The 22,648-nt window shown below is 46.1% G+C and overlaps 1 protein-coding gene across 12 annotated transcripts in view; it reads left to right on the top strand.

Moving 5' to 3' along the window:
* GALNT11 (polypeptide N-acetylgalactosaminyltransferase 11) overlaps positions 1 to 14,591 on the top strand; it is a 48,804-nt gene extending 34,213 nt beyond the window's left edge. For 11 of the 12 annotated variants that reach the window (XM_045572396.1, XM_045572400.1, XM_045572394.1 and 8 more), the window contains 8 exons: positions 1,925 to 2,050; positions 4,212 to 4,461; positions 7,821 to 7,938; positions 9,400 to 9,552; positions 10,545 to 10,763; positions 11,964 to 12,068; positions 13,353 to 13,490; positions 13,906 to 14,591. In XM_045572396.1, coding sequence (XP_045428352.1) covers positions 1,925 to 2,050; positions 4,212 to 4,461; positions 7,821 to 7,938; positions 9,400 to 9,552; positions 10,545 to 10,763; positions 11,964 to 12,068; positions 13,353 to 13,490; positions 13,906 to 14,037 — 1,241 coding nt within the window. In that variant the 3' untranslated portion in view covers positions 14,038 to 14,591. The remainder of the gene's footprint in view (positions 1 to 1,924; positions 2,051 to 4,211; positions 4,462 to 7,820; positions 7,939 to 9,399; positions 9,553 to 10,544; positions 10,764 to 11,963; positions 12,069 to 13,352; positions 13,491 to 13,905) is intronic. The other variant, XM_045572398.1, reaches the window with a different exon arrangement.
* The last annotated feature ends 8,057 nt before the right edge of the window (positions 14,592 to 22,648 follow it).

The raw sequence follows: 22,648 nt of genomic DNA, 5'->3' as shown, positions 1-22,648 counted from the left end.
AGGTGCGCCATCGGTAGTTAGCCCCACCAAGTTTTCCCAGGGTAATTTAAAATTATTTATAGATTTCTCCACAGCCTCAAATATATCTCTACCAGTCGTCGTCCCATGCATGGCAGCTACATCCAAAAGTTCCTCAGTGACAGAGAGGTCGGTCTTCGTAGCACATATAAAGATGGACAGCTGCGCTGTATCAGTATTGTCTGTGCTTTCATCGATAGCAAGTGAAAAAGCGAGATAACTGCATGCCTGTTCGGCCAGCTGTGATGATAGATTTCCTGAGAGTTCTTGAACTCTATCTGCAATGATGTTTCTTGACAAACTGACATTTTGAAAACTGTATCTGGTCTGGGCATACTTGCTCACACACTTTTAGCATGCATTGCTTCAAAAAGGCACCCTCTGAAAAACACCTTGAAGTCCGGGCAATTTCTTCAGCCACTATAAAGCTTGCTTTCACTGCAGCATCATTTTTCGCTGTAGCCTTTGTAAACATTTGCTGCTGTGATTGTAGTTTGCCTTTTAGTTCTTTAACAATTTTATGCTTTTCTTCCAAAGTATATTTGCCATACTTAACATTATGTTTGGTGTCAAAATGACGACGTATATTGTACTCTTTCATCACCCACACTGTCTCATAACACAATATACACACTGGTTTGCCCTCTCTAAGCACAAACATGTATTCATTTTCCCATTTGTCATTAAATTGTCTGCCTTCACCGTCAACTTTTCTTTTCCTGGACATTTTGGGATCAATATTGGCAGTAAAAGATGTAGTTTATTGGAAATCTGCGTTAGAAGGAAAAAGTTGAAAACTGCACAGGGATAGCTTGATTTGGCAGATGGAGTGGAGAAAAAAAAAGTCAGTCAATAAATGCCTGGCTGGGTACAGTTAGCAGATTCTGTTGCGATTTTTATGCCTGCACTTTATGCCAGGAACTGGCAGCTTCTGCTGTGTATTTTTTATGCCCGCACACTCACTCTCTCCTCTACTCTGCCACCGGCACAACCACATCGGATGCCGGACTATAGGTCACGCCTCCTGAATCTCGCGTGACTTGTTATCTATGCGCATGCGTAATAGACAGCAAGTATGGCGAGACGGCCGGCGAGATCACAAGCCTCCTATGTCACCGCGCGTCATTGTGATGGAACGCAGCGGAGTGCAGTGATGACAGCGCAGTGCGGGCCACATTGCAAGGCCTGGCGGGCCGGATTTGGCCCGAGGGCCTTGTGTTTGTCATGTGTGCACTAGGGCAATCCAGTGCCACAGTCAACAGTCCGTCCTCTGCGCGCAATGTGCGCGTCTCCGGGGGCTCTGCCTTTCGCCGCGCTCGTGATATTCTGCCTTACAGCCCAGGCTACCTCTGTATGAGCCTGTGTCCCCAGGGTCTGGCCTAGAACTGGGGTTCAGCGCTGTCGGGTCTGGGGTTCGGCCCAATCCGGAGCTTTTATCTCCTTCCTGCTAAGGAACGCCAGCCAGGCCCTCAGCTGCCCCCTTCTCTCCGGCTCTGTCCTCTCTGCGCGCAGCGTGTCTCTGTACCTCAGGCTGTTACAGCTCCTCCGCGCTTCCTTCTGGTTTTCTCTTTCCTTCTCGTTGTAGAATGTCCAGTCAGTGGACTTTCCTGTAGTTCTGGGTTATGTCCATTTTGTATTTTAGTTGTATTTTATTGAAATTGTTGTGTGTGCCCGCGGTTAGGTGTTTACCTGTGCAGCCATCTTGGATCCTCCCTCCCTACCCTTCATTTCTTTCCCTTTTTTCACTTTATCAGATAAATCACAATCTTTTAAAATAGAACAGAAGATTCTATATTTACTTGACAATTTGTTGTTGGAAGTACCAGATACAACCTTAGAGTAGCTATGAAATGTTTCTATATGTGTCTCATGTGGTTTGAATAATTATGGGACTTTTTATTTTCAGATGATTTGAAAGGAGAATTAGATGAATTTGTCCAAAAACACCTCACTGGGAAGATTAAGTTAATAAGAAATACAAAACGTGAGGGATTAATTCGGGGAAGAATGATAGGAGCAGCTCATGCAACAGGTATGACTTCGCATTGGGTGTGGTGGGTGGTGCTGAGCAGTGAGGGCTGTCCTTGGTGCCTTTGCTTGCTCTGTGGAGGCCTGAGAAGTGGTTCTTACGTGGGCACTGCCAGTGGGAGAGATGAACTCCAACCCTGTGTCCCAAAGCACAGACTACAAGGAGGCGAACTCCAGAGTCCTCAGGCCTATTTTCTTAAAGGCCCCTATTGTTAATTACTGCCCCTCAAATATATTTGCATCTTCTTCACTTACTAGTATATAAGCAGAAGAGGCCAAACCAAAATGCAGCGTAAGTTATATAATTTTTAAAAAACAGAATATATATGTGCGTAAACTGTTTGATGAAAAGTTGACTTACAGCCTGGCCAGTGTTGCTCAGTGGTTGAGCATTGATCCATAAACCAAGAGGTCCCCAGTTCAATTCTCAGTCAGGGGACTTGCCCAGGTTGTGGGCTTGATCTCCAGTAGGGGGAGTGCAGGAGGTGGCCAGTTTATCTCATCAGTATTTCTGTCTATCCCTCTCCATTCTCTCTCTCTAAAATCAATAAAAACATATTTTAAAAGTTGACTTACATAATTATAAAGACATTTTCTTTAAAAATTTCCTCTTACTGGTAATTTTCCTAAGTCTATCAAGGAGAAAGTCTCCATTATTACCACTATATTTTTAAAAACTTTCCAGTTTACACCTATCTTGACCCTTTTAAAAAGAAGTAACAGGTATCAAATTCATAATCTTCTGCTGAACATATACCTGGTTAGTCTTCAGTTACATTATATTGGTACCATTGTATTTCTTCTTATTGTTACCTTTGTGTAAGATTGGTGATCCTGATTGTCATTTCTGGTCTTGGTAAAAAAAAAAAATGTCCTTTTAAAATAAATTCAAGTTAAATGAATTTACTTAGAGATATTAGGTACATAATACTGCATGTCTGCATGGGTGTGGCCCCCCAAAATCATGAAGGTAATTTAGGTACTGCTGCCATTTAGTCGGATGATATATTTACATGGCATAAAATATAACTGCTCCCCTCCCAGCCCAAACAAACCATTAGTTTAACCCAAGCCAGAAACAGGGATGGCTTTCAGCTAGGAAATTTGCCTGGAGTGTACTATTATGATTGAGGGACACAGAAATCATATTCATAACTCTTTTAAAAATTTAGACATTTTTAACTCCTCTTGATAAATGTGAGTGGAAATAAGGGTTTCTTTGATAAGATCTTCAATAACTTCCTGGTCATTCCTAGAAGTTAAGTGATAACTGGACTCGTCAGATACCATTTTTATTCTAAAGATTTACCTATGAAATGTTTCGCTGTAGATTTCACACGAACCACTTAAAGCAGCGGCCGCCAGCCTTTCAGACCTCATGGACCACCAGTGGTCCACAGACCACCGGGTGGTGACCGCTGACTTCTAAAGCACCAGTATCATCCCATCTCAGTTATTTATAGCAGAAATACCACAGGCAAATACCATCTCCTCTATGATGACAGTGAGTTAGTAACATAACTCTGTGTCTGAACAACCTGGTGAGGACCAGAGAGCATAAATACAACCGGCCAGGTGTCATTAAATACAGAAAGGCAGAATTTCCCCCGTCCATCATCAGTGCAAGGGGAAGTCAATTAAATCAGTGTTCCTTTAAGAAATGTATTGATAGTTTTTTTAAAATTCTATAAATGTTACCTTTTTTCAATTTAACAAAATACAGTAAGATTACACATAGTCACATTGAACCTGAGACTGCCCCAAAACTGGCTGATATCTGACAGATCATAATGAAAAAAGCTAAATGATCATTGGACTCTGAGAAATAAAACTCTGTAATATGTTGTAACAATAGTGTTTCGAATGGCATAATTTTGCCATTTCCACAAATACTCTATAATTTTTATCTGTTGCTTGCAGTAAGTCTTTGAGTAGAATTAAATAGGAGAGAAACCATAAGCCTTGAATTCAGTCTGCATGTGACTGCAGGCGACGCGGAGAGTTCTCCTTTTTTATTGATTTGCTTCGGTTCGAGTAGGTTTAAACAGAAAAGGAGGGGAGAAGAGTCCAAACATGAAGTCCCAGCTAAACCCAGCAGAGGGACAGCGGGGCCCCGGAGGAGTGGTGGCGGGAGATGAGTGTGTAAAGCTGCCGTTTGCTCCTAGGGGAGGTCCTGGTGTTCCTGGACAGCCACTGCGAGGTGAACGTCATGTGGCTGCAGCCCCTGCTGGCCGCCATCCGGGAGGACCGGCGGACGGTCGTGTGCCCGGTGATCGACATCATCAGTGCGGACACGCTGGCCTACAGCTCGTCCCCTGTGGTGCGTGGAGGCTTCAACTGGGGCCTGCACTTCAAATGGGACCTGGTTCCCCGTTCCGAGCTCGGAGGGCCAGAAGGAGCTGCTGCGCCGATAAAGTGAGCTTTCTCCTGGGTATCGCCTCCAGTTCTTCAGGAGAGAAAAACCTTTTAGAGATAATTCCTTCTTCTTTGCAAGAAGCAAAAGTGTTGGTTTACTTTGTCCATTACATTATGAGTGCTGCCCAGTTGGTGTGGCTCAGCAGTTGATGTTGACCCACGAACCAGGAGGTCTCAGGTTCGATTCCCAATTTGGGCACATGCCCAGTTTGCAGGCTTGATCCCCAGTAAAAGCACAAACTTATCCCTGGTCTCTTCCAATTGTCCTCCCTCTGCTGGCCTGGTCATCCCTAACTGCCCCCCTCTGCTGGCCTGGTCATCCCTAACTGCTCTCCCCTGCTGGCCTGGATGCCCCTCACTACCATCCCCCCCCACTGGTGTGGTCACCCCCAACTGCCTCCCACTGCCAGCCTGGTCCCCCCTTGCAGCCTGCTGATCAGTCATTTGGTTGTCCCTCACCAACCCCCCTGCCAGCCTTGTCGCCCCACCGGGAAGGCATCCCGACCAATTTGCATATTACTCTTATTAGCGTAGATTATTTGTGTCTATCCTAGAGACTACACCATACATTCCTGACTTACCAATGTGTAATGTAAATTGGTACTTCCTCCAAACTACTCAAGGAGCTAAGAATGCTCATATTCCAGTCATCCCTCCTCCGGTCACATTGTTGAAATGTATACGTGTGTGTAAATATGTTTTACCCTATAAAACATGATTGGTTTAGGTTTGCCCACATATTTCTCATGTTACTCTTCTTTCTGCATCTGCAGATTTTTGTTTAGGAGTCTTTTCATTCTGACTGACACATTTAAGTATTTCTTTTGGTTGGACCTTCTGGTGATAACTCCTTTTTCAGAAAAGGTCTTTGTTTCACCATTATTTTGAAGAATTATTTTGCTTGATACCCAGTTCTAGGTTGGCAGATACATTCTTTCAGGATTTTGAATGTTTCATTCTAAAACCTTCTGGCTTCCATTGCTTCTGGTGAGACATCAGAATCAATCTTATTTTTTTTTTAAATATATTTTATTGATTTTATACAGAGAGGAAGGGAGAGAGATAGAGAGTTAGAAACATCGATGAGAGAGTCATCGATCAGCTGCCTCTTGCACACCCCCTACTGGGGATATGCCTGCAACCAGGGTACATGCCCTTGACCAGAATCGAACCAGGGACCCTTCAGTCCCCAAGCCGACGCTCTATCCTTTGAGCCAAACCGGTCCCGGCCAATCTTATTTTTGTTTCCTTGGAAGTTAATCTCTTTTATTGGCTGCTTAAGTTTTCTTTCTGTCTTTGTCAGTGTTTTTTTCAGATAGGCACACTTTGGTTTCTTTTTATATAATATCTAATCTGCTAAACGCTCATCATTTGTGCTTGAACATATTGAAGTTATTTTTAAATATCTGCCTGATTATTATTTGACACCCTTGCATATCCGTTTTATTGTAGTTTGTTTTTTGTTTTTCTTTCTTAGCTTCTTGCTTGCTTGGTTATTGGTTTGCTTGTTTATTTTAGCCCCAAACACTGTGTATGAGAAATTATAGAAACACATTCATACCTGGGGAGATGTTTTCTTCTTGCATAGACTTTGCTTTACTTGTGGCTGGCAGCTGGGACATTAGAATCCATGATCACTCACCCAGTTTCAGTAAAGAGGATGTCTGCTTCCCTCTCACTCACACAGGTTTCTCAGGCTTGACAGGATTGGCCTTTGGGGCCTGATAAAGTCTTTGGCACCATCAGGTGCCAGTAGCAGCCTTACCCAGATATGACAGCTGAAAGGTCTCTGGAAGTTAGAGAAATGTTTGCTTGGGGGACAGAATCACTACTTAAGAGCCACTGCTCTAACACGTGTGTGAGTCCAGTTAAAAGTGGTGGGTTTTCCCATGGAGTCAATCAACACTTCCCTTTGTAGGGCTTCTTGCTTTCAGAATCCCTCTGGATCTCATCATGCTCAATGGCTCCTAATTTAGAGAACGCCTGTGACCATCTTTTATTGTGTCTAAGGGTAGATGGCCTCCGTCATTCACCCATTCAACAGCTTCCTGAGAGCTTATGATGTCCCTGGCTGTGTGGGAGGTCCTGGAAATACATCCTTGGTCCTTGGGTACACATGGCCAAGGGGGAAAGGGGGAAAGAAATCTGGGGGTCCTGTTCAGTGGGGTATAGAGCATTATTGACCTTCCTCTTGATCCTCATCGCCATTTTCAGATGATTACTCATCCATCCCCATGGAAAAAATTTTCCTCTGACGTTAGCCTTATCTGGCCAATAAAGCCAACAAGGGTTAGAGGGGCAGCATCAGTGTGGCTGGGGCTCTAAGAATGGGCAGTTATTCCAGCTGAAAAAGATGAGGGAGAGGCTGAAGAAGGGCATTTGAGGCAGAGCAAAGAGAGGCCAAATATGTTCTTAGAATTTTAGGCTGCTGGGTACATCTGTCAGTTTCCTTTAGTTTCCAGTGAGACTACCCTCCTGGCTCCAGAAAAATGCGTTGTTGCTAACCCCTGGGAGGATATTTGCTATTCTCCATCTGACTTTGAGAGTTCTTGTAGCCCTGTTTCTAGGAAATTTTGTCCTTAAGGTAACAGAGAAAGAAATCAATGAACTGCAAGGGTCCATTTAGCATTGAGACCGATTTAATGTGGAAAAGGTACAAGGATAAATGTCTGTGTGCAAATTAGGGTTCTTTTCTACAATCGTGTTTGCATAAATGGCTCATGGCCCAAGATTTCCCTCCAGAGAAGGGGGAGTCTTTTTTTTTTTCTTCTCTTTACCAATCCCTGAGGAAGTGCAATTGACATGAGGTTTGTGGGCTCCCTTAGTAATTTAACCCATTTACCAAAGCAGATCTTAAATTAAAGAGAAATAACATGGTTTCATATTTTTTTGACTTGTACGGTGGTTGATCCGCCATAATTTCCCGAAACACCAATGCAGTATGCAAGAGAAGAAGCCTTTGATTAGATTTCAGCGAACATCTCGAATAGAGTCTGAACTGGGAAAAGAAAGAGGCACTGCCCTTTGATTCTGCAAAAATAAAACCAATTTGCCTTGAAAAAACAAAAAAAAAAGTGGTGGGTTTGTCTGGTCTCACCTTGACAGGCCCTGGAGTCCAGTGTTTATCCCAGTGGCTCTGAGATTGCCAAAAGGAATTAAATAATTTCTGTCAACAATGGTTATAATAAAAACAGTCCTTTTGGTACTGAGGAAAACAGTCTTTACTTACCAGTTGTCTAGTAGATCACTAGTGATCTGTTGTCCAGCTCCTCCCTTGATTTTAGATAAGCCATGTTTTGTAATAGTTGAAAGAGTAGCTAATTTATGGAATTGATACAGTAATTATTTTCCTTTTCTAGGTCACCTACAATGGCTGGAGGACTGTTTGCCATGAATAGAAGCTACTTCAGTGAACTCGGGCAATATGACAGTGGCATGGATATCTGGGGAGGAGAAAACTTGGAAATATCATTTCGGGTAATTTTATTTTTTTGCATGCTTTGTTGTTTGTATGTAATGAAATATAATTTTCACCCATGATCCTGTATTATCTGTAAATTTTCTTTATCTTTATTAAAAAATTACCCTTAAAAAAAAGAAAAAAAAGAAATTACCCTTAATGATTCCTCTTTGCCATCATCTGAGATATGGGTAGTAGCCATTCACAATGTCAAAAGCATATAAAAGCCTTTTATTTGTTTGTTTGTTTGTTTGTTTTAAGGCTATGGTTTTTTAATATATTTTATTGGGTTTTACAGAGAGGAAGGGAGAGGGATAGAGAATTAGAAACATCAATGAGAGAGAAACATCGATCAGCTGACTCCTGCACACCCCGCATTGGGGATGTGCCCGCAACCAATGTACATGCCCTTGACTGGAATCCAACCTGGGACTCTTGACTCCGCAGGCCGATGGTCTATCCACTGAGCCAAACCGGTTAGGGCAAAAGCCTTATATTTATAAGAATTCAAAAGTGAATGATTGGGTATCAATTCAGAGGACTTAATGAGCATTTAAGTCCTGTATATAGTTGTATATAGTTGCTGTATATAGTTGGGATCAGATTTCACAATTGCCCAAGACCATCTGGTTCACAGTGTTTCCCTAGAGAAATTAGTAATAGCTCCCATTTCACTTTTTAGAAGTAGCCCAGTTTATATGACATTATTCATCAGCTCATGGATAGCTTACTGAATCCCTTTCATAGACAAGTACCTCCAACCTGAGGAAGAAGAGAGGGGCAGGGAAAGAACTCAGAAGTCCTGTACCTCCCATCTCCTGGTCCAGATCGCAAATCAACACTCAGACAGTAGCACAGAGCCTTGTGCATGTCAGTTTGTATTTCTGCAAATGTATTGGCCACAGTGTTTTTACAAGGCAGCTTTTCTTACATAATCTTTTGAATTTTAAAGTTGAAAGGAATAATAGACATTAGTTCAGTCTTATTTTGTAAATAAGGTAATTGAGTCCCACAAAAATTAAAATAACTGTATAAAGTAACTCATAATCTAAAATAAAATTTAAACCAAAACAAGATTTTTTATATCTTAACTAGAGTTATTCTATATATTTTATACGTTTTTCTTTAAAAAATACATATATACACATTTTATAAGAAAGTACCTGTAAAACTGAAATTACAGCACCTGAATGCTTAACAGCATTTACTAGTTTCTTGATCTAGTAAAACAACAGTGTGTGATAGTAAAAGAATATTACATTGTTTAAGAGTTTACTTTTTAAAAAAAAATTGTACAGATGATTATAAAAAATACAGCCTTTGACTTTCTTCTATTTGAATAGTTACATCTATTAAGATAAAGCATCTTGCAAAGTCCTACAAAAAGCTGTGTAACAAAGATAAGTTTCACAATAAGCCATACACTGACTCCACAGCACTGTGAGGCAACTATTGACACATGCTTTGCTTCTGACCAGATCTGGATGTGTGGGGGTAAGCTCTTCATCATCCCTTGCTCCAGAGTCGGACACATTTTCCGGAAAAGACGACCCTATGGTTCCCCCGAAGGCCAGGACACCATGACACACAACTCCTTGAGGCTGGCACACGTTTGGTTGGATGAATATAAGGTAAGAAGGAAGGATTGGGCCGGCTTTGGTTGCTTTTCGCTCTGGCACATTCCTGTGGGGGACCATCTCCTCGAGGGTTCCTTTTCTCTCGCTTCTCTTTGCCTAGGGATCACTCTTTTCTGTTTGATCTTAATTTTCCTTTGACTCTGCTCATGCCGTATCCTTCCGGTCATCTTCTCTGTTAGATGCAACCTGCAATATTATTTTCTTTGCAATAGCTTTATTGAGGTATAATTCACAAACAATTTTTAAGAATATCTTATCACCCCATCACCCCTCGTACTAGACAACCAGTAATTGGCCGCCTCATTCTCGCATGTGGCCTTTTGTGACCATCTTTTTTCATTTAGAATGATGTCAGTTTCATCCATATTATACCATATAACAGTTCCTTTTTATTGTGAAAAATAATCCATTGTGAACATATTGCCTTTTATTTTATCCTTTCACTAGAGGCCCGGTGCATGAAAACTCATGCCCTGGAGGGAGGGTCTGTCAGCCAGGCCTACCCTGCCACAGTCCTGGATCCCTCAGGGGCGGGAGGTGACCCGGCGATCAGGGAAAGGTGACGCCCCATCACACCTCTGCTGCTGCCACTGCTGGCAGTGCAAGCCGCAGCCCAGCGCTGGTTACCTGAGCCTTGGGTGGCCCTGGGCGGCTGGGAAACCGCCATCCGAGGCTTGCCTGAGCCTCAGGCTGGCCCTGGGCGGCTGGGGGGTGAGGGACTAGGGGACTCCAGAGGCAGGTGCACAGAGCTGGATTCTCATATCTGCACTCAGCCTGTATGTTGTTAGGTTAATAATGTCTTATAATTATGGAACTGATTGTGTAAAAACTTTCTGACATTTTCTGTTAACATCAAAAAAACACAGGCATGAAAAATATTTTTGCTCATCCATTTTTTTCAATTCTTTAAACCTTAGATATAATTGATTATATTTATTTTAACAAAAAGATCCATTCCTTTTCTCAATTTCCTTTTTTAAATTCAGGAGCAGTATTTTTCCTTAAGACCTGATCTGAGGACAAGAAGCTATGGGAATGTCAGCGAGCGCCTGGAACTGAGGAGGAAGTTGGGCTGTAAATCATTCAAGTGGTATCTGGATAACGTTTACCCAGAGATGCAGGTGTCTGGGCCCAACGCCAAGCTCCAGCAACCCATCTTTATCAACAGGGGGCCAAAACGCCCTAAGATCCTCCAGCGCGGAAGGGTAAGGAAGCACTCTTAGCAGAGTGTTTCTTTAATGTTTATGATATAATAAGTGACATTATAGACCTAACATGTTTAATGATAGGCTTTAGCTTGTCTTCCATTATGTTTTTATGAAATTTCCTCGACTCAGGTGTAAGGCCTTAGACAGTTTAATATCTTTCCTATTTGGGATCCTTTACTGCCAGTGTTAAGAGCCTGATTCCTGTAGGTAGCTATAAATATGAGTGTTTGGCAGAAACCTGATAATTAGGAAAACAAAAGGAGAAATTGAGGCAGCTGTGTATTGTTTGACCTCAGCTCAGGGAACTGACTGCAGACAAAAGTAGAGGTGGGTTAGGGTCTACGTGTTGGCACAAGCTGAAATTTCATATCCGATGATCTGAACTGAGCAGAAACCCACTGACCAACCACATTTGTTTAGACGTTCCCTTTTGTTCCTTTAGGAATTTCTTCACAATTAAATGTTGAGGGTCTAGGCAGAAATGTTTAGAATTTCCTTCCGGTGAGCTGTCTGATGCTATAACCATTGCCAGTTTCTTCTGTTCCAAAGGCGCCTCCGCAGTGCCGAGACTACGGGGCCAGAGTCCAGCCTAGAGCTTCCCCTTCTGTTCTAAGATTTAAAAAACCATCAGGATGTTATTAGGTGTTTTCTGCTAAAGTAAGATTAGGTACCAGCGTATGCCCATGTGATCCCTCCTTACATTCTTCTCGCCTTGTACATATCCCACTTGGTGCTCACAGCTCCTTGTACTGAGACGCGTGCTTTTCTTCCCCTATGCATCTCGCTCTTAGAATTCCTGTGGCATTTATAAACTGTATTTACCTCCATTCAGCACGTATAGTACATTAATTACATAGTTCTGCTTGGCTTTATCCCTTCGTTCTCATTTCCCCAGTATATTTTTTAGTGCTAAAATGGTAGTTTGATTTTCGTCCTTGCCTATAGGAGACAAGTAAACTGTAACTTTAGGTAGAAGTCCCATGTGACATTGCTTGCATATGTTGTTAAATTGCCTGTAACCTTGAAGTCTGCTGTAATGCTCCTCTGTGCCAAAGCTAGAATTTAGGAATATAAAATGCTTTTATGACATGGAATTCATCTGCTAGAATAATATTTTCATGTTTCATCCCATGCCTCCTCCTCTAGCGCTTGTCTTCCTTCGATGCTGGGTTTCACGAGCATTCTTTTCTCTTACAGCTTTATCACCTCCAGACTGGCAAGTGTCTGGTGGCCCAGAGCCGCCCCAGTCAGAAGGGAGGCCTAGTGGTGCTGAAGGCCTGTGACTACAGGGACCCAAACCAGGTGAGCAGTGCCTTCCTGTTCTCAGCCGGCCCCTGAGGGCAGACGTAGCCGCAGTTTGTTTAGAGGACTATCGAACCGTCCGTTATACAGAACGAATTGAAAGTTATGTGAATTTGTGAGAAATGGCAAAGGAAGAGCACCTCTCCCCTCCCCCCACAAACACACTCCCCTTTGGCAGCCTCCGCTTCTCTGTATCTAAGCATCTGCTCTTGTTTTCTTGTTTAGTCCATATTTAAGTGAGATCATGAGTTATTTGTGTTCTCTGTCTGACTTATTTCACTTAGCATAATACCCTCTAGGTCCAGCCCTGTAATTGCAAATGGCAAGGTTCATTCTTTATTGCTGAATTGTATGTATGTGCCACATCTTCTTTATCCATTCATCTATTGATGGACATATAGGTTGCCTCTATATCTTTTGGCTGCAGATATCTTTTCAAGTTAGAGTTTTTGTTTTCTTTGGATAAATACCCAAAAAGCGGGATTGCTGGGCCATATTGTAGTTTTATTTTGATTTCTTGAGAAACCTCCCTGCTGTCTTCACAGTGGCTGCACCGATTTACATTACCGCCAGCAGGCACCAGGGCTCCCTTTCCCCATATCTTCACCAACACTGTTGTCCATCCGTATGTCCTCTGTCCATTTTTAAATCGGATTGTTTTGTTGTTAAGTTGTAGGAGTTCTTTCTATTTTTTGGATACTAACTCTTTATCTGATGTGTCATTTGCATATATCGTCTTCCATTCAGTAAGTTTCTTCTTGAACATTAGCAAATCAAGACAAACAATACGCAAAAAGAGTGATATGTGGTGAAAAGAGAGTTTGATGCCAGGGATGCAAAACTGCTTTAACATAAATGGTGTTTTCCTTTGCTGTGCATAAACTTTGTTGCTTTGATATAGTTCCACTTGTTTTTTATTCTTCTGTTTCCCTAGCTTAGGGAAACATGATCTGTGTCTTACAGTTTGCAGATTGTATGCCTTTTATTTCTTTGGTTAAATTTATTCCTAGATACTTTATTTCTTTGCTATTATAAATGACATTATTTTCTTAATTTCATTATAAGGATTCATTATTGGTATGGCATTATTTTCTTAATTTCATTATGAGCATTCATTATTGGTATGTAAAGTACAACAGTTTTGGTGCAGTTTTAGGGCTTTCTGAATGTAATGGCATGTCATCTATAATTCTGAGTTTTCTTCCTTTCCAATTTGGATTTTTTTTTCTTTGACTACTGAGGGTAAAAGGCCTTAGGGTTTTGATCTTTTCTCTTCTTCCTTAGATCTGGATTTATAATGAAGAGCACGAATTGGTTTTAAGCAATCTCCTTTGCCTGGATATGTCAGAAACTCGATCATCTGACCCACCCCGACTCATGAAGTGCCATGGGTCGGGAGGATCCCAGCAGTGGACCTTCGGGGTGAGACACTTGCTCAGGAGGAGGGAGGAGGCTCAGAGTCTGCCTTGTAGAAGCTGCTCTGAGCTTGTAGCCTCCGTGCTCACTCTTTCCACACTGCGGGCCAGGAGTTCTATTGCTGCTTTACCCAGGGGCCAGATCGGTTTGTATTGAACAAGTACAAAAGCGTTTTATTAAATGTGAAAGGCACGCATAAAAATTAAACACCCATTGCGTTTTGAAGTTATTTATTACATGTTCTTACAATCTAATATCCTTTTAAAGAGTGATACTTTGTAAAACACTGTGTAATATGAAGTGATAATTCTTATGATCTGTCCGCAATGTGTTAAGTACTCCATATCTCTGGATTACTGTATCATCTTTACGTTATTTGGGTAGTAAGTGTTGTAAGTTACCTCTTTTTTTCATTTTTCAGAAGAATAATCGGCTGTACCAGGTGTCAGTGGGACAGTGCCTGAAAGCGGTGGATCCGCTGAGTCACAAAGGCTATGTTGCTATGGCGATCTGTGACGGCTCCGCCTCTCAGCAGTGGCATCTGGAAGGCTGAGTGGCTGCGGTGGCTGAGGGGAAGCTTGTTCCGGGAAGGTCAGCAGAGGTGAAACAGCAGAAAACACTCTACATCTATATCGGAGCCCCCAGGACCATCAGCGGTGAAGTATGTGACGTTGAGGTCATTTCTTGGCCACTGTTAAGGAATTTCTTAATGGAAGGAAATCTGAATACAGTTTCAAGGAAATCTGAATACAGTTTCAATATAAAGAGTCAGGTTTATACAGAGGATTATACCCTGGAAAGTGCTAGGTCTATTCAAATTAGTTTATGCTTCTTTTTAATCCCTTTTAATGGAATAGAGTGTCGTTATTTCCTTTCTTAGAAGACTTCCAATCAGACTAGTTAACTTTAAACAAACTGACTGGATCCACACGTTGTTTATAAGATCATATTTAAGAGGCGATTAACTACTGTAAATTATTTTGATGAATTATGGTACTATAGACATTTAAAATAAAGAATCCGTTTAATTATTTACCTTTTTGTAGTGGAGCCTCGGGTCTGCGCTGTGTCTGTGATACATGGTAAGAATAAACGTGGATTCAGCTGTGACCAGTGTGCAGCTCTAACTGTAGGGACTTCCCGTTTCTAGGCTTGAATGAGGAGTTGGAACAGAAGGAATGTGCAGCTGAATACTAAGTTGCCTGTGAAACACTCAGGCAGAGTTGTTGGATCTGGAGGTCAAGATTTATATGTCACTTAGATAGATATTTAGGAATCCTGTGTATGTATTACATGCCCAAATATAAAGTTTTTAAAATCTTTAGTCACAAAGCAGTTTAAGCATCATATTAGGAACATGTTGGTGAATAATATATCTGTATCCCAAACTTTTTATCAGTCCTTCAACTTCAAAGACCAGATGGGTACATAATCAAAAACAAAAAGCAGCAGGCTGGCAGATTTAAACCAAGTAAAATCAATAAATGCCCTAGTAGAAGGCAGAGATTGTTAGATTGGATAAAAAGATGGGAAAGTACACACATGTTGAGCAGTAATTGCAAGACATCTGAGTAGCTGTATTTGTTAGTCAAAGGCGGTTTCAGAGCAAAGTGTGTCGCTAGGGAGAAGGATGGCTGTTAGGGCTCAGTTCATTAAGAGGAAATAATCCCAAACAACAGAACCTCAAAGTACAAGCCAGCAAGCCTGTTCCACCTTCCCGAGAGACACGTCTACAGGTGTGAGGTTTCCACACCGCTCTCAGTTCCGATAAAACAGGTGGAAAAACACTGTGAACCGACCTGACACAGGGAGCATCCATCCACAGGAACGCCTGAAACATGAACCAGGACAGTATTTCCGGGATGTCAGACTCAGCTCATGAAGCACATTAGAAACCAGATAAAAGTAATGAAGATGCCTGGGAAGTCAACCAGTCACACCTCCTCAGTGCCCTATGGATCAAAGCAGGAATCAGAAGGCTGTTTTTGCCTGGCTGATGTGGCTCAGTGGTTGATTCCCAGACATTTGATTCCCAGTCATGGCACATGCGCAATTCCCAGTGAGGGGCATGCGGGAGGCAGCTGATCGATATTTATCTCTCTCTCTCTCTCAAACCAATAAAATAGAAAATATATATGCAAAAGGCTATTTTTAACTGACTGAAAATGAAAGCGTAGCAAAGACTAGTTGCAGCTACCGCATCCTTGCAAATTCATAGCACTAAGCCTCTAGGTTAGACAAGGGTTAAACGTTTAAAAATCAGTGAGTTAGGCTTTCAGGCTTTCATCTTAAGAAAATAGAAAAAGAACAAGTTAGAGCAAAGAATTAGAAGAAATACTGAGTATCAGAACAGAAACAAATGAAAATAGAGAAAATTAATGAAACCAAAAACTGGGTTAAGAATATCAAAAGTGGAAACCTCTAGTCAAAAGAAAAAGGACACAAATCTCCCGCATCGGGAAGGAAAAGGCAGCCTTCCTAGAGTCTGCAGATGCTAAAAGGATGCGCAGGCCTCCCTGCGGGCGGGAGCAGCATGGCGCGGCCACTCGGGTACAGTGTGGTGGTTTCTTACAAACTAAGCCCTGGTCTTTGGTCCAACCATCAGGCTTCTTAGTAATGACCAAAGGAGTGAAAAGCGACGCTCCCTCAGACACCTCATTCACAGCAGCTTTGTTCATACTGCCCAGAACTGGAAGCAGCCAAGACGGCCTTCAGAGAGTGAACGGGGACTGTGTACATCCAGACAACGGCATTACTTAGTGTTCAAATAACTGAGAGATCAGCCACAAAAAGACACGGAGTGTCTGAATATATGTGCAGTGCGAGAAACCAACCTGAAAATCTACTCACTGAGTCCAGCTGTATGCCGTTCTGGAAAAGCAAAGCCATGGAGGTAAAGGAGAGAACAGTCAGCACAGAGGACTGTGGGGCAGGGGAACTGTTGTGTGTGCTGTAGTCAGTCACAATGCATAGAATGTGTGACTGGGCTTTGGTGACGATGTGTCAGTAAAAGTTCACCACTGGTAGCAAGGTTCCCGGTGCAGGTGCTGGTGGGGGCGGGGCTGAGCGTGTGTTCTGTACATTCAGTTTTGCTGTGATGTGAACTAAAACTGCTTTAAAAAGGATAAGGGGTTATTATGACCAACTTTATGCCAATAAATTAAATGAAATGGACAAATATCTTGAAATAAATTACCCAACTTCTCTCAAGAAACAGATGGCCCAAATAGCCGATGGCTGTGAAACAAATGGAACCTGTAGTTTAAAAGCCTTCCCATGGGGAAGACGAGGCACAGATGGCTTCACCGATGAGTTAGTTCTGTGTCACACGGAGGAGAAGACTGGACCAGTCATTCCAGCCTCTTCTGGAGACTTCTGAGAGAGGGACATTGTGAGCGATTTTAAAAGCAGTACGCCAGAACACTATAGACCGGTACCTTCATGAATACCGAAGACTCACAGAACATTAGCAATCAAACCCAGCAGTACGCAGAAGGGTGCTATGTGGCGGAAAGAGTTTGACGCCAGGGATGCAAAGTGCTTTAACGTTAAGATCAGTTTGTGACAGTGACAGCGGAGAAAAGGCTCACGATCTTGCAAAAGAAAGCATTTGGCAAAATTCAGCAGTAAAAACTCGGCAGCACGCTAGGCAGGGAGGTTCTCACCTGATGGAGGGCATCTGTGAAAGCTTCACTAGTTTCATAAGGAAAAACAGAAGGATGGGTTAGAGCCAGCCAGGGTGCGGGAACCCCGCTCTGCATCGGCAGCGATGGCCTCGCAGCACGGTGGTTACGGGAAGGAAGGAGTGATCTGTCTGTCTGAAGACTAGTCACGTGTGCATAAAACCATCGTTTTTAAAAGGTTTATCAGGATCACAAAATAAAGGGTCAGTATAAAACAATAGTATTTTTATGTAATTCAAAATGGAAAATAATGGTGATTGCAGGATGCAATAGCATTAAAAATAAGAACTGTGGTGAAAGGTGCCGAAACCGGTTTGGCTCAATGGATAGAGAGTCGGCTTGGGGACTGAAGGGTCCCTGGTTCGATTCCGGTCAAGGACATGCACCTTGGTTGCAGGCACATCCCCAGTAGGGGGTGTGCAAGAGGCAGCTGGTCGATGATTCTCATCGATGTTTCTAACTCTATCCCTCTCCCTTCCTCTCTGTAAAAAATCAATAAAATATATTAAAAAAAAAAAAAAAAGAACAGTGTTGAAAGATATAAAATATTGTTGAGAAAAAAGACAACCTAAATAAATGGAAAGCTATATTCACAGATTAGGAAACTCAATATTTTTAGAACATCAAATCTTCACAATTTGATCTACAAATTGAATGCTGCCCTCCATCTAATTTTCAAATTTAGCCTTTGGCTCAGTGGATAGAGCGTCGGCTTGTGGACTGAAGGATCACCGATCTCGTCAAGGGCAAATCCCTCCGTTGCAGGCTAGATCCTGGCCAACCATGTGCTGGAGGCAAACGATCTTGTCTCCATTATTTAAAAAAATCCACTTTATTAACCAGTAAACAACCACTGTGCCAACTCAGCCTGGAAGAAGAAATGTAATCCTGTCTTTGTTGGTGATAAACATTTCATAAAAGGACAGAAATAGCCAGCAGGCCTCTAGCTAAAGCTGCTGGCAGAGTTAGAATTAAGATACCGCATCTTCGCCCTAGCCGGTTTGGCTCAGTGGATAAGGCATGGTCCTGCGGACCAAAGGGTCCTGGGTTCGATTCCCGTAAAGGGCTTGTACCTCGATTGCAGGCTCCTCCCTGGCCTGGCCCTGGTTGGAGCTTGTGCAACCAATCAATGTGTTTCTCCGTCTTTCCTTCTCTCTCCTGCTCTCACTAAACATCAATGGGAAAATGTCCTTGGATGAGGATTAACCAATAATGAATGAATAAATACTGCATTCCCTTAATGTTCAATTAAAAACGAGACAGAAAGCAACAGAGTACACAAAGTATAATGCAGCTACAAGCTTTCGCACGGTTTATACTGATGAAATACCAGCAAGGAGGCAAGTCTGCACTCAAGTCCTTACCGTGCCCACCGCACAGCCGAGGTGACGCACTGCGAACACGGACACCGCTCCCTCTGCTGCTGCCGCTGCCCAGCGAGAAGCCCTGATGCCGGGTCTGAGACGGCTAAGCAGGTCCATGACCGAGACTAGGCAGATTTCTTAACTCACGACTCCGCACTGGTCATGGAGGGAAACCACAAAGGCTGAATTGAGACAGCTCAGGAGGCCGCACTGGCTAGGACTGCAGCCCGGCGTGGAGGGGAGCGCTCAGGAAGGTGGGCATGTGTGCAGGGTCCGCTGGCTCTGGCTGTGCATCATCCTGTCCACGACGGGTATGGCCCACAGGCTGCCCAGGACGGAAGCCTGGGCGTCTGGGCTGCCCACCTCCCCAGGCCCCCGGAGGCCGCGTCATTTCCCTCTGTCCAGCCAAAGGCTGCGGGCAGCTGCCCCCAGAGGGCTCGTCACTCATCCTGAAAGTGCCTGAGGGACCTGAGGGTGGGGCGAGGCTTGGGGGGGGAGTGGGGGGGAATGGGGAGCAAATGGGAGTAAAGGGCAAGCTTCCAAAGGCAGACCTCCCAGTAACTAACGAAATCTCTTTAAAATCCACACCCAAGGGTATTTTCCCATCGCCTTTTAGAGCGAGGACGGGAAGGAGGGAGGGAGAGAGGAACCTGCTACCCGGGTACATGCCCTTGACCGGATTGAACCCGAGACCCCTCAGAGCACAGGCTGACGCTCTGAACACTGGGCCACACCAGCCAGGACAGAGTGTGACACTTAATGGACAGCGCAACCCAGCGCTCGGCTGGAGGCACCCGTTCTGATCCACTGTGACCCGCCGAAAGGAGCTGATCGTTCAACAGGCCCCCAAAGGAAGGGATTCGCCACCAGCAATGTTAGACCAGCTTTTGCAAATACGCTCAGTGTGCTGCAGATGTGAGGAAGGCCTGAGCATGAAGGAAGGTCCTGAGAAACGAACAAACCTGAGTCCTGTCGCAGGCAGCGGGGTCGGCTGCTGTGGTGACCCTGTGGTCCTGGATCGGATCCTGGAACAGAAACCGGCCCGAAGAGGCTGGTGAAAGCAAGTGTCCTGGTTCTGACAAAGGAAGGGGGCGCGGACTCTTACCTGTGCGACCTTTGTAAATCTGCAGCTAACCTCCAATAAAGTCGATTTAAAAGGCCAGTAAGTTGCTATGACACTTAAGCGCACACACAAAAATATTCCTCACAGCAAATTCATGAGAAATTCCCTCCCCTGCTTTGTTTAGGGATAAAGATGGATAATTTTTTAAAAATATTTTTATTGATTTTCCACAGAGAGGAAGGGATAGGGACACAGAGCTAGAAAAATCGACCAGCTGCCTCCTTTACACCCCCCACCGGGGATGTGCCCGCAACCAAGGTCCATGCCCTTGACCGGAATCAAACCTGGGACCCTTCGGTCCGCAGGCCACTGAGCCAAACCGGTTTCAGCAAGATGGATAATTTAATCACAAAACATTACCAACGTTTTACATCAGTATTACATTCCAATGTCAGAAGGAATTTATTTCAAAAAGTGGCTCCTCTGTCAGGGCCATCGGGAGAGGAGGCACAGCTGTGGCCCTGCCTCTGCGCGGACGGACTGTAAGGCAGAGCGGCAGCCGGTCCCGCTCCACCCGCCCAGCCTGCCCAGCCTGCCGAGGGGACGGCAGCAGGGCTGCCCAGGGCCTGTGTGTGCCTGGTCAGGGGGGCTGGGGCAGTGCCTGGTCAGGGGGGCTGGGGCAGAGCGTTAGCCGGGGCATTAGGGGGGGGGAGGGCAGAGCTGCCTCTGACAGGAAATGTGAGCGAGTTTTGGGGGAGAAAAGACAGATTGGGTGGAGCTGTAGCTGTTACTGTCACAGCTGAGCAGCTAATGATGCTGCTGCCAGTGCCTTGGCACTGAGCAGCTGTTTGGGGGCTGGGGCAGCCTGGAGCTGATGGAGGGGCAGTGGGTGCAGGGGGAGGGGGTCAGCCTGGAGCTGAGGGGGGGGTTAGGGAGAGGGTAGGTGCAGGGGGAGGGGGCGGCCTGGAGCTGCGGGAGGGCGGGGAGGGGGGTTAGGGAGAGGGGGTGCAGGGGGAGGGGGGCGGCCTGGAGCTGAGGGAGGAGGTTAGGGGGAGGGGGGCGGCCTGGAGCTGAGGGGGGGGGTTAGGGAGAGGGTAGGTGCAGGGGGAGGGGGCGGCCTGGAGCTGAGGGCGGGGGGGTTAGGGAGAGGGGGTGCAGGGGGAGGGGAGCGGCCTGGAGCTGGGGGAGGGGGGTTAGGGGGAGGGGGGTGCAGGGGGAGGGGGGCGGCCTGGAGCTGAGGGGGGGGTTAGGGGGAGGGGGGTGCAGGAGGACAGGGGCGGTCTGGAGCTGAGGGGGGGTTAGGGGGAGGGGGGTGCAGGGGGAGGGGGGCGGCCTGGAGCTGAGGGGGGGGGTTAGGGGGAGGGGGGTGCAGGAGGACAGGGGCGGCCTGGAGCTGAGGGAGGGGCGGTGGGGGCAGGGGGAGGGGGAGGGGAAGGGGGTGCTTGGGCGGCTGGAAGCCAGGGGGTGACTAGCTGTCTGTCCGGTGGCTGGAGGAGGACCCGGGCGGCAGGACGGAGACCCCAAACCCGCAGGCAGGAGCTCAGGGCCCCGGGAGCGGCCGGTGCGGCCCGGGGGCTGGGGGAGGCGCCGATCGGCCCCAGCGGAGGGTCCGTCCGGAGGGTGAGGAGCTGGAACCACGGGGGGAGCGCGCACTCCGTGTCCCGCGTCCCAGCGGCAGCGCCGGCCGCACGGGGCCCTCCCGGGCCGCTCCCGGCTGACTTGCTGCTTGACGGCCCGGTCCCTCGGGCCTGGGACCCCGGCTGTGCGGGAGGAGCTGGCTCCGGAGCCGGGGCCGGGAGAGCCGAGGCCCCTGGCAGGGCCTGCGGGGGGCTGGCTCCCCGGTGCTGGGGGCCGCCCGCTTCGGGGCCTCCTGTGGCTCCCGGGCCGTTCAGGGTGTGGTCCGTGCGGCTGAAGGTCCTCCCTCCGTGACTGCAGCTGGGCTTGCTGAAGAGGCAGCTTCACAGGCGGTGCCCCACCGGACCCGTTACCTGCGGCCGCAGGAGGCGGGGCGAGGGGCTGGCATTGGAGGAGCTGCTGGAGCTCCCCCGACTGCGGCACCGGCCGGCTTCCCGCTCCTCCCCTCCCCTCCCTCCAGCCGCGTTTGACGCCAACCCCCGCCTCTCAGACCCCTGGGACGGCCTGGCCTCCGTCCCTGCCCTCGCTGCCTCTTCACGCCACAGCTTAGCTCCAGGGAGGCCTCCTGCCGCCCAGCGCACCAGCTCTCTACCTTCCGAACGTCCTGCTGGTCTGTCTCCACCGCCCGAGTACATGGGTGCAACCAGGCCACAGTCTCATCTGTCACGCCCCGAGCCCGGTAGGCATTCAAGAAACATGTTGAGTCTGTGGTCAAAGAATACACACAAGCGCTGTGCTGTCTGACGGAGGAGGGGACCGGTTTGCTCCTCCGTTTTCCCCTGGATCCACTGCAGAGAACCGTCTACCCGGACGTGGGGGCAGCAGACACCCGGCCGCATCCAGACGCAGCCCCCAGGCGTCCTCTCCGATGGCCAGAATGAGCTTGCTCGCCGCTCCGTGGTGTGGAGCCCGGAGCTGGCACGCTCTGGCGACACAGTGCCAGGCCCTGCGACGGCTCACAAGTTTCCTTCCTAACGTCTCATTATTCGAGACCAAGTCTGAGGTCGAAGACGACAGTGACAAGAGCTTAAAACCTGGCACAGCCTGTGAAACTGGCAATTTTAAATTGCAAATTGTTTTAGAATAGTTTAAAAAAAAATCAGATATTTGCGTTGAGACTTTTTGTAAAACCACACAACACACAAGCTTGTTGCTTTCGAGCATTCATGAAGCTCAAGCTGATGTAGAAACGAAGACGGCAGCGCTATGCCCGCCTCCCATGGCCACATCAAAACTACAACTAAATCACTGAGCCGTTACTGACAACCTCCTGAGGGCGGGTGACAGAAGTCCCAGGACTAAGGATATAAAGAAGCCACATCGACAGCGGTAGAGGGGCTAAGATGTGGGACAGGCCGGCCGCACGCCCATGTGTGGTGGTTAAAACAGGAGGGGTCCCAGTGCTGGGAAGAGAAGTCC

The sequence above is a fragment of the Pipistrellus kuhlii genome, unplaced genomic scaffold, assembly GCF_014108245.1.
Source record: "Pipistrellus kuhlii isolate mPipKuh1 unplaced genomic scaffold, mPipKuh1.p scaffold_m20_p_47, whole genome shotgun sequence".
NCBI lineage: Eukaryota > Metazoa > Chordata > Mammalia > Chiroptera > Vespertilionidae > Pipistrellus > Pipistrellus kuhlii.
This window is presented reverse-complemented; position numbering and strand designations above follow the sequence as displayed.